Genomic DNA, 17,398 nt, shown 5'->3' with positions numbered 1-17,398 from the left:
GTTTAGGCCGAAAAAGAACGTTAATCTCACGATCAAAAGATAGACGTCGTTAAAATGGGTTTGCGTCAACGCCGTTAATAACTACTATTTTTACATTTAAAAGTGCAATACATCACATAGTCGTATAAGGAAAGAAATCAGAAAATATTACTCATTATTACCCAAAATGTTCCTCTCCTCAGGCACCCTGAGGTTCCCCTTCCCCTCTGATTGCTCCCATGGGTCCACATGGGTCTATATGGATCTATATGTGTCTTTATGGGTCTATGTGGGTCTTTATGTGTCTATATGGGTCTACATGGGTCTACATGGGTCTATATGGATCTATATGTGACTATATGGGTCTTTATGTGTCTTAATGTGTTTTTATGGGTCTATGTGGGTCTTTATGGGTCTATGTGGGTCTTTATGTGTCTATATGGGTCTATATGGTCTTTATGGGTCTATATGGGTCTACATGGGTCTATATGGGTCTATATGTGACTATATGGGTCTTTATGTGTCTTAATGTGTCTTTATGGGTCTATGTGGGTCTTTATGGGTCTATGTGGGTCTTTATGTGTCTATATGGGTCTATATGGGTCTTTATGTGTCTATATGGGTCTATATGGATCTATATGGGTCTTTATGGGTCTATATGGGTCTTTATGTGTCTATATGTGTCTTTATGGGTCTATATGGATCTATATGTGTCTTTATGGGTCTATATGGGTCTTTATGTGTCTATATGGGTCTTTATGGGTCTTTATGGATCTATATGGGTCTTTATGGGTCTATATGGGTCTTTATGTGTCTATATGTGTCTTTATGGGTCTATATGGATCTATATGTGTCTATATGGGTCTATATGGGTCTTTATGTGTCTATATGTGTCTTTATGGGTCTATATGGATCTATATGTGTCTATATGGGTCTATATGGGTCTTTATGTGTCTATATGTGTCTTTATGGGTCTATATGGGTCTTTATGTGTCTATATGTGTCTTTATGTGTCTTAATGTGTTTTTATGGGTCTATGTGGGTCTTTATGTGTCTATATGGGTCTATATGGGTCTTTATGTGTCTATATGGGTCTATATGGATCTATATGGGTCTTTATGTGTCTATATGTGCCTTTATGTGTCTTTATGTGTTTTTAATGGGTGTTGACTAACCTGCGCTGCGGTTCCACTGCGTTCCTCTCCTCAGGCACCCTGAGGTTCCCCTTCCCCTCTGATTGCTCCCAGGAGCTGCTGAACGGCATCAGGACCTCCGGCGAGGTGGAGATCTTCCCTCAGGGAAAACTCGGGACGCCGATGATGGTTTACTGCGACATGGAGACGGACGGAGGAGGCTGGACGGTACGGTGACATCACTCTGCCAGTTCGCTTATTCTAAGTCCATTAGAAAATAAGTCTGGAGGACCTCTAGACTTGGACTAGACTGCATTTGAACTTGGACTCTACTTGGTCTGGACTGCTTCTAGACGTGGACTTGAATGCCTTTGGACTTTTTCTTGACTACCTTTGGACTTGGCTTGGACTTGACTGCTCTTGGACTTGACTTGGTCTCGACTGCCTTTGGACCTGGTCTTGTCTGGACCTAGTGATGAATGTACTCTGGATAAAGCTGGTCTTGACTATAGCCCCGGTGTGGTATTATCATTGAACTCTTCTGAGGAGAAGCGGTCTCCAGCCCGTAGTCTTGGGCTGAATCCCATTTCTTTGTCTAACCCCTACCCTTTGCCCCATACCCCTACCCCTTGGCCCTTGAAACCAAGGGTCTACCCTACCCTCGCTACACCCTCGGTCTATCCTACCCCGTCATCCCCCACCCTCGGTCTATCCCCTACCCCTCGGTCTATCCCTACCCCTCGGTTATCCCCCACACCCTCGGTCTATCCCCACCCCTCGGTCTATCCCCACCCCCTCGGTCTATCCCCCACCCTCGGTCTATCCCCTACCCCTCGGTCTATCCCCTACCCTCGGTCTATCCCACCCGTCTATCCCACACTCGGTCATCCCTACCCTCGGTCATCCCCACCCGCGGTCTATCCCCCACCCCTCGGTCTATCCCTACCCCTCGGTTTACCTCGGTCTCTCCCCTACCCCTCGGTCTATCCCCCACCCTCGGTCTATCCCTACCCCTTGGTCTATCCCAAACCCCTCGGTCTATCCCCCACCCCTCGGTCTATCCCTACCCCTCGGTCTATCCCCCACCTCTCGGTCTATCCCCCACCCCTCGGTCTACCCCAACCCCTCGGTCTATCCCCTACCCTCGGTCTACCCCCTACACCCCTCGGTCTATCCCCACCCTCGGTCGATCCCCTACCCCTCGGTCTATCCCACCCCTCGGTCTATCCCCACCCTCGGTCTATCCCCTACCCCTCGGTCTATACCCCCCACCGGTCTATCCCTACCCTCGGTCTATCTACCCGGTCTATCCCACACACCCCTCGGTCTATCCCCTACCCCTCGGTCTATCCCCTACCCCTCGGTCTATCCCCTACCCCTCTGTCTATCCCCCACCCCTCGGTCTCGGGTGACATTGAGCTGAGAGAAACCTGGTCTCTGTGGTTCCTGCAGGTCTTCCAGAGGAGGACGGACGGCTCGGTGGACTTCTTCAGAGGGTGGAAGGACTACACTAAAGGATTTGGTAGTCTGAGTGGAGAGTTCTGGCTCGGTGAGACACAGACGCCCCCCCTCCCCCCATGAAACTAAAACCCTTTAACCCTCGTGTTGTCCTCGGCAAAATCAACACTTTTGTTGACGCTTTTTTATTGATGTTTTTAACTTTTCTCATGTTTTTGTCCCTTTTTTCAAAAATTTGACGCTTTTTTCTATGTTTGTCACTTCTTCACGTTTCAACACTACGTAAACTAACTTATCAACTTTAGTTTTACGGTTATTTTTGGAATTTATGGTCAATGAACCTCATTTATAGGAAATTACACCTAATGTTTGAGTTAGAAAAGCAGAAATTAGGAATTATTGAGACTAAAATTAAAGGAATGGATGTTGATGATAATCACAGACTGTCTTTCTTTCTGTCTTTCTTTGTCTCTGTCTGTCTCTTTCTTTCTTTCTTTCTTTCTTTGTCTCTGTCTGTCTCTTTCTTTCTTTCTTTCTTTGTCTCTGTCTCTGTCTTTCTTTCTGTCGTTCTTTGTCTCTGTCTTTCTGTCTTTCTTTCATTCTTTCTTTCTTTCTGTTGTTCTTTGTCTCTGTCTGTCTCTGTCTGTCTTTTTGTCTGTCTGTCTTTCTTTCCTTCGGTCGTTCTTTGTCTCTGTCTTTCTGTCTTTCTTTCTTTCTTTCTTTCTTTGTCTATGTCTGTCTGTCTCTGTTCTTTCTTTCTTTCTTTCTTTCTTTCTTTGTCTATGTCTGTCTGTCTCTGTCTTTCTGTCTTTCTTCATTCTTTCTTTCTTTCTGTTGTTCTTTGTCTCTGTCTTTCTGTCTTTCTTTCTGTCGTTCTTTGTCTCTGTCTTTCTGTCTTTCTTTCATTCTTTCTTTCTTTCTGTTGTTCTTTGTCTCTGTCTGTCTCTGTCTGTCTTTTTGTCTGTCTGTCTTTCTTTCCTTCGGTCGTTCTTTGTCTCTGTCTTTCTGTCTTTCTTTTTTCTTTTCTTTCTTTCTTTGTCTATGTCTGTCTGGTCATTTCTGCTCTTTTTCTTTCTTTCTTCTATTTCTTTCTTTGTGTCTATGTCTGTCTGTCTGTTCTTTCTGTCTTTACTTCATTATTCTTTCTGTTGTTTTTGTCTCTGTCTGTCTTTCTGTTTCTTCTTTCTTTCTTCTTTCTTTGTGCTATGTCTGTATGTCTTCTGTCTTTCTTCAGTCTTTTTTCTTTATGTGTTCTTGTCTCTGTCTTTCTGTCTTTTGTCTCTTTTCTTTTTCTTTCTTTCTTTGTCTATGTCGTCTGTCTGTCTTCGTCTTTTTCATCTTTCTTTCTGTTGTTCTTGTCTTGTCTGTCTTTCTTTCCATCGGTCGTTTCTTTGTCATTGTCTTTCTGTTTTTTTTCTTTCTTTCTTCTTCTTTGTCATTCTGTCGTCTCTGTCTTTCTGCTTCTTTCATTCTTATTCTTGTTGTTCTTTTCTGTCTGTCTGTTCTTGTCTTGTCTTTCTTCGGTGTCTTTGTCTGTCTTTTCTGTCTTTTCATTCTTTTCTTTCTTCTTTGTTGTCTGTGTCTTGTCTGTCTGTCTGTTTTGTCGTCTGTCTTTCTTTTCGGTGTTCTTTGTCTCTGTCTTCTGTTTTTCTTTTCTTTCTTCTTTTTCTTGTCTATGTCTGTCTGTCTCTGTCTTTCTGTCTTTCTTTTTCTTTCTTTTTCTGTTGTCTCTGTCTGTCTTGTCTTTCTTGTCTTTCTTCTGTGTCTTTGTCTCTGTCTTTCTGTCTTTCTTTCTTTCTTTCTTTCTTTCTTTCTTTCTTTGTCTCTGTCTGTCTCTGTCTGTTCTGTCTTTCTTTCTGTCGTTCTTGCTCTGTCTTTCGTCTTCTTTATTCTTTCGTCTGTTCTTTGTTCTTGTCTGTCTTCGTCTTTCTTCTTTCTTTCTGTTGTTCTTTGTCTCTGTCTGTCTCTGTCTGTCTTGTTCTTGGTCTCCGTCTTTCTTTCAGTCGTTCTATGTCTCTGTCTGTCTTTTTGTCTGTCTGTTTGTCTTTCTTTCTTACTTGTCTCAGCTTTCTTTCTTTCGGTCTGTCTTTCTTTCTGTCGTACTTTGTCTCTGTCTGTCTGTCTGTCTTTCTTTCTGTCTGTCTCTGTCCTTCTGTAAAAACACAGTAGTCGACTTTACTATTTACACTACTATAGTGTCTATATTGTGATTTCAACTGTAATACTTAGACTACTGTGATGTTGTCATGGCGATAAGGTTGTAATGTAACTTTACAGCATCCTACTGTAAAGTTACATCCAGTCGTGTTACTGTGAAATCTACAGGAAACAACTGGAGATTTCAGATATTATTTAAGGTGCATAAATGAAAAACCGGACGCCCTTTTCCTTTTAAATGGTTTTACCCCGGTTCAGGTCGGAAAACCCTTGTAAAACCCTGACGGCGAAAACCCCCTAAATTTGGGGGGGCCCTGCGGGAAAAAGGGGGGAGGGGGGTTTTCCCCAAAGTACCCACCTTCAAAGTGATGAAGAGGAACTAAAAACCCTGAGCGGGGGGGGGTTTTACAGGGGGCAACCCCCCAGGGAGGGGGGCCCGGGGCCCAAAAGGGCCCTTCTTTTAAAGTTGCAAACCCACCAACAATGCAAAGGAAATTGGGAAAATAGGATTTATACACTTTAAAAATATTTATTTATGCAGGAAAAAGTATTTATACAAAAAAGGGGTTGGCTGGGTTCAAAAACGTTTTGAATCAAACAAACTTACGGGAAAATGGAAAAAAAAAATTAAAAAATTGTTTTTTTAAGGTGAAAATTGATTTCCCGGAAAAAATAGGTATTTTACGGGTGAAAATCCCTATTTTACAACGTGATTTTTTTCCCAAAGGACAGGAAAATTAATATTTGCACAACCCCACACACAACACACACCACATCACCCACACAAACAAACACAAACAAAATAACACATTCCCCACACACCCCCACATACCCCCCAAAACAAATCCGCGCAGGGCCCCCAATCGCGGCACCAAACAGACACACGCTCCCAAAAAGCATAGAAAGCACAAGCAAGCACACACCCCCACACACAACACACACCACAAACAGCCACACGTTACCCCAGACACACACACACACACACAAACCACCACCCCCAAGACATACAGTATACACCAGACACCCCAAAAACCCGCGCACACACACACACCAACAGACAACATATACACCAGCCCACACACACACAAAAACCCACAAACACACAACACACCAGCCCGGGGTTGAAAAAAGGGAAGATTTTTCCCCTTTTTTTTTTAATTTTACTTTCTAAAATTTTGTTCCCGTGTGTCCTTCCCGGTAATTCCTGGTCCTGGCCGGGCCCGGGTAACAGGGGCCTCCTCAGTTACCCAACCAGGGTTTTCTTCTCCCCCAAAAAGACCGGGCCCCGGGGCCCCTTTCCCAAAACCCGCTGTGCCATGGGTACCGGGAGGCTGGGGTCCAAAGAACGCCGGGGGCCAAACCCTCAAGGGGGTTACGGTCAGCGTAAATCACCGGGTAACGGGCCCCGTGTGTGGTAAAAAGGGAAACGGGGAAAACCAGGAAACAGGTGAACAGTAGGAAAAACCCGGGGTAAACGGTAAAAGGTAAACAGGTGAACAGGTGAACAGGTAAAAGGAAAAAAGGGTAAACAGGGTAAAAGGAAAACGGGTAAAAAGGGAAAACAGGGGGAAACCGGGGGAACAGGTGACCCCTTTCTTAACTAAAACCAGGTCAGGCCTGGGAAAAAAAAAATTAAAAACGGGTAAAGGGGAAATCGGGGACGTTGTCCAGTCAGCCACTAACAGGGGTTTTGTTCTTGGAAACATTAAAAAATAAATTACTTTAAAAAAAATTAAAGGGGTAAAATCCCCTTACTTTAAAATGGTATCATGCATTACAAAAAAAGGAAATATAAAAATCTAAAATTTTTACGAGGGGTTGGTTTTGGGGTGTGGGGGTTGGGTTTTGGGGTGTGTGTGTGTGTTTTGGTTTTTATTGGGGTATGTGGGGTTGTGTGGGGTGGTATTTGTGTGTTTGGGGTGTGTGTGTGTGTGTTGTGGTTTTTGGGGTGGGGTGTTTTTTGTGGTTGGCCCAGGATGTGTGCTTTTTGCATGCTTTGGGTGTGTGGGGTGTGTCTGTGTGTGTGTGTGTGTGGGTGTGTTTGTTGGGGTTTGAATGTATGTGCGGGGTGTTGTGCGGGGTGGGGGTCTGTGGGTTTTGTGGGGGTGTGGTGTGTGTGGGTGGCTTGCTTGATTGCTTGCGGGTTCTCCCTTATGAATAAAAGCATGTGTGGTTTTGGTTTGTGGGGTGGCGTGGTGGTGGGGTGTGGGTGTGTGGGGTGGGGGTTTTGTGTGGTTTTTGTTTTGTGTGGGGTGTGTGTGTGTGTGGCGGGGTCTGTGGGTGCTTTTGCTATGCTTTGGGTCTGTTGGGGTGGTGTGTGCTTGCTTGTTGGGGTTTGCTTTGTATGTATGTGCTTGGTGTGTGTTTGTGGTGCCGCGCGCTGGGTTGTGTGTGTGGGTTTGTTCGTGCATGCTCGGTGGGTGTGGTGTGTGTGGGGTGTGTGTGTGGGCCCTTAAGGGTGTATTTTGGATTTCCCGGGGAAAAAGGAAAAGGGGGTTTTTAAAAAACCGTTCACTGAGATGAAGCTGGGGAACCAGCGCCTTCAGACCCCCAAACCCAGCGGTTGAAACGCCAAGGGAAACTTAACAAATGACATGATGGCCAGCGTGGTACTTTACATGTGCAAAACCAAAAACCCCACAACCCAAACCAATTTTTTAAACCCGGGGCCTCGTCTCCTTCGGGGGGAAAAAGACGTATTTTTCTTGTTTTAAGGTCGGGTTATGTCCGTGGGGTTACTGTAGTTTGTACAGTTTTCTTTTTCCCAGGCTCACATTTTTAATATCTATATTCTATATTTAAATTACCCACACACACACACACACACAAAAAACCCGGTGACCGTTTGTAATTGTTGCCCCGGGCCGGAATTAGTAGTTTTTTAAAAGGGAAAAAACCCGTATGTCTGATGCTTCTTGAGTTGACGGGGCGTTTTTAACGGGGAACAAAACGCTAACAACGGTTAAACGGGGACTGAAAAGGGGGAAACGGCGAAAGGGGAAACCAAAGCTCCACCCTTAGTCTTTAGCCCACAACCAAATGTTTTTGCCGGGAAAAAAAAATTTTTTTTTTTGCCCGAAAAAATTTAAGGGGGTTTTTGCCTGTAAAAGAACTTTTTTTTCTGTTTATGCCTGCAAAAAAAAATGTTTTTTTGATTGAAAAAATACATTTTTTGCCTGCAAAAAAATGTTTTTTTACAGGCAAAAAAAATGCAAAAACCCTCATTAAACATAAAAAAATATTTTTTTTGCCTTTAAAAGAACAATTTTTTTGCTTGTAAAATAATTTTTTTTTCTGTTTTTGCGTGCAAAAATGTTTTTTATAGGAAGAAAATATGCAAAAACCCTCATTAAACATAAAAAAATATTTTTGCCTGTAAAAAAATGTTTTTTGTCTGACAAAATAATGGGTTTTTTTGCCTGTAAAAGAAATTTTTTTCTGTTTTTGCGTGCAAAAATGTTTTTTTGATTGAAAAAATACATTTTTTGCCTGTTTTTGCCTGCGGCAAAAAATATGCAAAATCCCTCATTAAACATCAAAAAACAAATTGCCTGTAAAAAATGTTTTTTTGTCTGACAAAAAACACTTTTTTGCCTGTAAAAGAACCATTTTTTTTGCTTGTAAAAGATTGTTTTTTCTGTTTATGCCTGCAAAAAAAATGTTTTTTGATTGAAAAAAAATACGTTTTTTGCCTGTTTTTCCCTGCAAAAAATGCAAAAACCTCATTACACCCCACGCCCCCCACGATCACCTACACACACACACACACAAAAACACGCCCCCCTACTACACCTAAAAACACCCCAACACACACACAAAACACACACAAAACACCACACACATAACACAACAACTCCCCCCTACTATCACCTAAGACACACAACAGACACACACAAGATAAAAACACAGACACACCCCACCCCCCACACACACACCCTTTCCCCCCCCTTCTATCACCCTACACACAATTCAGTCGGGACAAAACACACACCACACACCCGCCCCCCATCACCTACATACACATACGGGTCAGACACCACCACACCCCCAACACACACACACAGACACACATCCGGGCCCCCCCCCCACACACACACACACACATTAAACACCAAAAATATTTTGCCTGTAAAAAAAGTTTTTTTGACTGAAACAAAAACCTAATTACAGGCATAGATGAAAAAACGTTATTTTGCCTGTAAAACAATGTTTTATTGGCTGTAAAAGATTTTTTTTGCAGGCCAGGTAACATTAAGGCAGGCATAAACAGGAACGCCTGAACGCTCGAACGGCTGTTTGTGTCATCGTCCCGTGCCGATTGTCTGGTTTTGTGTGCGTTGATCTGAAACTTCACTTTCACAGGTGTTAAATGTCGATCGCAGCACTTTAACCCTTTCATAACGGATCCTAAACCGCCACTTTTCACAGTTTTTGATGTAAATAAAGAGTTATACATGCAGTAAAATACAAAATCATTAGTGTTTCATTTGTTGCTGGTCGAGCAAAAGACGACGACAACCTCTGTGTAAGTTTTACTATTCAGGAAATAAATGATTGTTTTGATCTTGACGTTTGTTTGACTTCATCCTGTCCTGGAACTACTTACTTCTTCAAAAGTATCTCTGATATATATATAGAGATATAGTAGGTTGTAATAGGAATGATAGGGATAAATAGTTTATATTTTAGGGGATTATAGGTGTATAAAAGAGATATATAGGTTGTGTATGGGATACTATCAGGTTATATATCGGGATATAGGTGTTAAAAAGGGATATATAGGTTGTATATAGGGATATAAGGTTTATATTAGGGAAATAGGTTGTATATAGGTAATAGGTTAATATAGGGATATTATGGTTATATAAGGAGATGATAGTTTATATAGGGAAATATAGGTTTATTGGATTATAGGTTGTATATAGGGATATTAGTTTAATATAGGTATATAGTGTTATATATAGGATATATAGGTTGTATTATAGGGATATATAGGTTGTATATAGGGATATATAGGTTGTATATAGGGAAATTATAGGTTGTATATAGGGATAGTTGTATATAGGGTTATAGGGATATATAGGTTTATAGGGATATATAGGTTGTATATAGGGATATATAGGTTTATATAGGGATATATAGGTGGTATATAGGATTTAGGTTGTATTAGATATATAGGTTATATATAGGGATTATAAGTTATATATAGGGATATATAGGTTGTATATAGGGATATAGGTTGATATAGGGATATATAGGTTGTATATAGATATATAGGTTATATATAGGGATATATGGGGTGTATATTAGGGATATATAGGTTATATATAGGGATATATAGGTTGTATTTTAGGGATATATAGGTTATATAGGGATTTATAGGTTATATATTGGGATATATAGGTTATATATAGGGATATTAGGTTATATATAGGGATATAGGTTATATATATGGAATATATAGGTTATATATAGGGTATATAGGTTGTTTAGGGATTTATGGGTGATATATAGGTTATATATAGTGATTTATAAGTTATATATTAGGATGTATAGGTTATATATAGGGATATATAGGTTATATATAGTGATTTATAGGTTTATGTAGTGATTTATAGGTTATATATAGGTTATATATAGGGATATATGGGTTATATAGGGGATATATAGGTTATATATAGTGATTTATAAGTTATATATTAGGATGTATAGGTTATATATAGGGATTATAGGTTATATTAGTGATTTTAAGTTATATATTAGGATGTATAGGTTATAATAGGGATATATAGGTTATATATAGTGATTTTATAGGTTTATGTAGTGATTTATAGGTATATAGTTATATTATAGGGATATATGGGTTATATATAGGGATATATGGGGTTATATATAGTGATTGTAGGTCATATATAGGGATATATAGGTCATATATAGGGATTTGTAGGTCATATATAGGGATATATAGGATGTATATAGGGATATATAGGTTATATAATAGTGATTTGTAGGTCATATATAGGGATTTATAGGTTATATGTAGTGATTTATAGGTTATATTTAGGTTATAATAGGGATATATAGGTTATATAGTGATTTGTAGGTCATATATAGTGATTTATAGGTATATGTAGTGATTTATAGGTTATTATAAGTTATATATAGGGATATATAGGTTATATATAGGGATTTGTAGGTCATATATAGTGATTTATAGGTTATATGTAGGGATTTATAGGTTATATATAAGTTATATATAGGGATATATAGGTTATATATAGTGATTTATAGGTTTTATGTAGTGATTTATAGGTTATATATAGGTTATATATAGGGATATATAGGTTATATATGGGGATATATAGGTTTTCTTTTGCATCGTTCTTCCCTTACAGCTTTGTGGAAGATGCAGGTTGTGTGTGATGTATTCAAATTAGTTATATAAATAAATTGACCCGTTGTCCTATATCAATGATCTTTTTAGTTCCCCAAAATAACATGATTGATTCCAACGCTCTTTGCCAAGTACAAATCTCTACTTTCATTAATTTTGGGGCGTCTTATTCAATTTTATAGCATTTTTACTTTTTTGTACTTGACAAAGAGCGTTGGGTGGAATCAATCATGTTATTTTGGGGAATTAAAAAGAACATTGATATAGGACAACATGAGGACAACATGAGGACAACATGGGGACAACATGGGGACGACATGAGGACAACACAGGGACAACATGAACACAACATGAGGACAACACAGGGACAACATGAACACAACATGAGGACAACATTAAAAGAGGACAACATGAAGACAACATGAAGACAACACGAGGACAACATGAACACAACATGAGGACAACATGAAGACAACATGAGGACAACACAGGGACAACATGAACACAACATGAGGACAACATGAGGACAACATGAAGACAACATGAAGACAACATGGGGACAACATGAGGACAACACAGGGACAACATGAACACAACATGAGGACAACATGAGGACAACATGAAGACAACATGAAGACAACATGAAGACAACACGAGGACAACACAAGGACAACATGAAGACAACACAAGGACAACACAAGGACAATACAAGGGCAACATGAAGACAACATGAAGACAACATGAGGACAACATGAGGACAACATGAAGACAACATGAGGACAACACAAGGGCAACATGAAGACAACATGAAGACAACATGAGGACAACATGAGGACAACATGAAGGCAACATGAGGACAACATGAGTACAATATGAAGACAACATGAGGACAACATGTGGACAACATGAAAACAACACAAGGACAACACGAGGACAACATGAGGACAACATGAAGACAACATGAGGACAACATGAGGACAATATGAAGGCAACATGAGGACAACATGAGGACAATATGAAGACAACATGAGGACAACATGTGGACAACATGAAAACAACACAAGGACAACACAAGGACAATATGAAGACAACATGAAGACAACATGAGGACAACATGAAGACAACATGAGGACAACATGAAGACGACATGAGGACAACATGAGGACAACATGAGGACAATATGAAGACAACATGAAGACAACATGAGGACAACATGAAGACAACATGAGGACAACATGAAGACGACATGAGGACAACATGAAGACAACATGAGACAACATGAGGACAACATGAGGACAACATGAAGACAACATGAAGACAACAGGAGACAACATGAGGACATCATGAGGACAACATGAGGACAACATGAGGGTTAAGAAGAGAAAAAGAAACCAACGGATGGAGGGAAACGTTGACACCTTTCCGTTGTCTTTTCATGCTCGAGAGCAGATCCCAGACGTCTTTTATAACACCCTTTGTTTTGGTTTTTAATTGGTCCCCTGGGGTGGACCCCCCCCTCCCCAACACACACACACACACACACACACACACACACACACACACACACACCCCATCTGCTCAGCAGGCGGCCAATCAGATCAGCCTTCACCTGCTCTCTGAGCCACCTTGTTTACAGGTGCGGGGTCTCATGGGACGGGCGGCCAGGGCGGGAGGGACAGGTGCAGCCACCGCTATTGGTGGAGGATTAGTGTGTGTGGGGGGGGGGCAGGTCTCACGTCAGCGCTGCCAGGGAAGAGTGCAAACTGACCCCAAAACCACAAGGCAGGAGGCTGCGGAGACGCCTGCAGGAGTGGGAGCGTGGTCGAGGAGGGAAATCTGCCCCGAGATTCAGACAGGAAGAGGCGTTCAGGCGTCGTCTGTTTTTCGCAGGACTTAACAGCCTAGGTGAGATCTTCTCAGTAGGAAACCAGGTAAGATATATTTATCTCCTCCTTCCTCAATCTGCCTTTGTTCTGTTTGTTCTGTTTGGAACATGTTAACCCTCCTGTTGTCCTCCTGGTGTCCTCCTGTTGTCCTCTTGGTGTCCTCCTGTTGTCCTCCTGTTGTCCTCCCGTTGTCCTCAGGTCAAATCTGACCCTTTAATAAATGTCTATATCTGAAATATGAGTTTCTTTTTAACCAAATTACCATAAAAAATGGATTGGATTCCTTCCAACGCTCTTTATAAATACAACTGATCTCTTTCACTCCTCTGATCTTAACTATTAGTCGAAATCATTCATAATTCATAATTATTGTTTTTTTGAGTCAAATATTAGATATAATTCTATATTAATGAGGGTTATTGACCATGAATTCCAGAAAGTAGTAAAACTAGTACGGTGGTGGTGGTGGAAACTAAAAGAAAAGTCTGAAAAAGAAACAAAAATGTTGTTTTTGAGTCAAGAGGACGACACAAGGGTTAATCCATCCCTCCATCCATCCATCCCTCCATCCATCTCTCCATCCATCCATCCATCCATCCCTCCATCCATCCCTCCATCCATCCATCCCTCCATCCATCCATCCCTCCATCCATCTCTCATCCATCCATCCATCCCTCCATCCATCCATCCCTCCATCCATCCATCCCTCCATCCATCTCTCCATCCATCCCATCCATCATCCATCCCTCCATCCATCCCTCCATCCATCCATCTCATCATCCATCCATCCATCCCTCCATCCATCCCTCCCTCCATCCATCCCTCCATCCATCCATCCCTCCATCCATCTCTCCATCCATCCCTCCATCCATCCATCCATCCCTCCATCCATCCATCCATCCCTCCATCCATCTCTCCATCCATCTCTCCATCCCTCCATCCATCCCTCCATCCATCTCTCCATCCATCCATCCATCCCTCCATCCATCCATCCCTCCATCCATCTCTCCATCCATCATCCATCATCCATCATCCATCATCCATCTATCCATCCATCCATCATCCATCATCCATCCCTCCATCCATCCATCCATCCATCCATCCCTCCATCCATCCTCCATCCATCTATCCATCCATCCCTCCATCCATCATCCATCATCCATCCCTCCATCCATCCATCCATCCCTCCATCCATCCTCCATCCATCCCTCCATCCATCTATCCATCCATCCATCCATCATCCATCCATAAATGAGTTATTGACCATGAATTCCAACAAGTAGTAAAACTAGTAAAAAAAATGTGTTGAAAATGTCAAATGTGTCTCCCTCTCTCTCGCCCTCTCTCTCTCCCCTTCTCGCCCTCCCTCTCTCTCTCCCCCTTACCCCCCCTCGGGGGCGGGGCTAACTCTGAACAGTGTGTTTACCAACACACAGCGATCCTCCTCACCGATTGGTCTTGGAGGTGGGTCTATTTTTAGCTCTTCTTCTCTAATGAGGGTCCTGATTAGGGGCCTGATTACTACCCCCCCCCCCCCCCCCCTCTCCTTCTCAGGACAATCATGATGTCGCCAGACGCCCGAGCCCTGGAGGACCTGTTGTACGCCGGTGACCTTGGTGACGAGGCGGGGGGGGCGGAGCCAGGCGGGGGAGGCCCGGTGGGGGGGGCGGAGCAAAGTGCTGCTGCTGCAGACAATGTGAGCAACAAAGAAGTATTCAGATTCTTTACTGGAAAGTAAAAATATCCAACAACGGGTTTAACATAGGGGGTTATTTACATAGGGTTTACATAGGGGGGTGTTATGTATGGCCCCTGTATTTTAACATGGGAGGAATTATTATGCCCCTATTTAAATTAACATAGGGGTATATTATTATCCATATATTACATAAGGGGGGTGTATACTTATGCCCCCTGTATTTTAAATGGGGTTATATCCATATTGTTAATAGGGGGGTGAAATTCCAAAGCTGTATTTTAATCATGGGGTGTAACTTTAGCCCCTGATTTGAACATAGGGGAGGTGTTGTTTTATGCCCACTGTTTTAACTAGGGGGTGTTACTTATGCCCGGTATTTTAAATAGGGGGTGTATAGTGCTCTGAATTTTAAGGAAGAACTTTTTTTCGTGAGCAGTATTCAGATTATTATTATATATATTACTATATATATGCTAGGTATCATGTAACCATAAATCTGTGTCTTAAAGCTGTTCCTAAATTGTTTAATTAGGTTAAGAAGACTTTCCAAGAAGATGTTTTTTATTCCTCCATTTAATCATTGACCGTGGTGTGGGGGTTGGGGGGTCAACTGTTGTGTCTACTTGACAGCGTTTTGGTTACTTTAGACTGTTGTGCGGCTGCGGCGAGCGGTGTCACGTCCGATGTTTTTTCCTATTTGTGCTTTCCCGAGCTGTGTGGCACTGCCGTTCTGCCTTGCCGGCGTGCAGCCAGTACACTGCCCTTGCTACTTGTCCGGACGGTGAACATTCTTGCCAGCAGGATACTTGCGGTCTCTTCACCCTCTTAATTTGGATTCGATGTTTTTGTCACTTTTCCGATGTTTTTTCCGATTTGGCACTTTTCCGAATGTTTTTTGTTACTTTTTCTGATGTTTATTGTCACTTTTCCGATGTTTTTGTCACTTGAATAGTTTTTTTTCCGAGATTTCTTCTGTTTTTTACTTTTTACCATGATTTTTTGTCACATTTTCCGGCGTTTATGTCACATTTTCCAGTGTTTTGGCACCATTTTAACGATTTATGTCACTTTTCCAATGTCATATCGTCAACTTTCCAATTCTTAGTCACCTTTACAATGTTTGACACTTTTCCGATGTTTTTGTCACATTTTCCAATGATTTTGTCGTTTTTCCCAATGTTTTTTGTCACCTTTTCTGGTGTTTTTTTTCAATATTTTCAATATTATTTATGGTCACAGGTAAATATAATTTATATCTTGATTACCTACTTTTGCTTTATTACTTTAATTACACATTCGATTTAATTTTAACGTCACTTACTTACACTGCAATATTGTTTCTCGTATTATGGCAACCGCACTTTACAAAACCTTTACATCACCTTTATAATACCTTTACAGAACCTTTACAATGCCTTTACAAAACCTTTACAAAACCTTTACATCAACTTTATAAAACAACCTTTACAATACCTTTACAATACCTTTACATCACCTTTATAACACCTTTACAAACCTTTACAAAACCTTTACAAAACCTTCACAATGCCTTTATAAAACAACCTTTACAATACCTTTACAATACCTTTACAAAACCTTTACAATGCCTTTACAAAACCTTTACAAAACCTTTATAAAACAACCTTTACAATACCTTTACAATACCTTTACAAAACCTTTACAATGCCTTTACAAAACCTTTACAAAACCTTTATAAAACAACCTTTACAATACCTTTACAATGCCTTTACAAAACCTTTACAAAACAACCTTTACAATACCTTTACAAAACCTTTACAATGCCTTTACAAAACCTTTACAAAACCTTTATAAAACAACCTTTACAATACCTTTACAATACCTTTACAAAACCTTTACAATGCCTTTACAAAACCTTTACAAAACCTTTATAAAACAACCTTTACAATACCTTTACAATGCCTTTACAAAACCTTTACAAAACAACCTTTACAATACCTTTACAATACCTTTACAACACCTTTACAACACCTTTATAATACCTTTACAAAACCTTTACAATACCTTTATAATACCTTTACAATAACTTTACAAAACCTTTACAATACCTTTACAAAACCTTTACAAAACCTTTATAAAACAACCTTTACAATACCTTTACAATGCCTTTACAAAACCTTTACAAAACCTTTACAAAACCTTTATAAAACAACCTTTACAAAACCTTTACAATACCTTTATGAAACAACCTTTACAAAACCTTTACAATACCTTTATTTGACGCCATTTTACATTCAGTCTACCTTCTGCTCATTATCTATTGTTTGCCTGTTTGTTTTTGTTTGTGTGTTAACTGTTTGTTTTGCTTTTATTGAAGAAAATGCTGCTGTAACAAGGAAATGTCCCCGCTGTGGGATGAATGAAGTATCATCTAATCTAATTGTACATTAATTAACATTGCTGTAAGTGCACCAGAATCAGCCAATGGGCTATTTTTCATCCGTTGTCCCTGTAGTAGGTGCCGCAAATTCAAAATATACACTCTAAGAAATAAATATGTAAAATAACAGAAAAAGTACTGGCAGCTCGTTACCAGGACTTTCTACCGTAATTAAAAAACAATGTCAATGGTAAAAAAAAACACTTTCTGTTATATTGTAAAGTAACCGAAATATACCTGTGAATCACGTACAAGGGACAATTTCTGTTAAAA

The 17,398-nt window shown here is 40.6% G+C and overlaps 1 protein-coding gene across 1 annotated transcript in view; it reads left to right on the top strand.

The window, feature by feature from the left end:
* The window catches only part of LOC116704587 (tenascin-like), a 59,763-nt gene extending 54,608 nt beyond the window's left edge, over window positions 1-5,155 (top strand). Inside the window, 3 exon segments of the mRNA XM_032540173.1 lie at window positions 1,189-1,340; window positions 2,565-2,661; window positions 4,986-5,155. Of these exon segments, the coding sequence (XP_032396064.1) occupies window positions 1,189-1,340; window positions 2,565-2,661; window positions 4,986-5,011 (275 nt within the window). The 3' untranslated portion in view covers window positions 5,012-5,155.
* Window positions 5,156-17,398: the final 12,243 nt, after the last annotated feature.

Source organism: Etheostoma spectabile, chromosome 16, assembly GCF_008692095.1.
Source record: "Etheostoma spectabile isolate EspeVRDwgs_2016 chromosome 16, UIUC_Espe_1.0, whole genome shotgun sequence".
NCBI lineage: Eukaryota > Metazoa > Chordata > Actinopteri > Perciformes > Percidae > Etheostoma > Etheostoma spectabile.
This window is presented reverse-complemented; position numbering and strand designations above follow the sequence as displayed.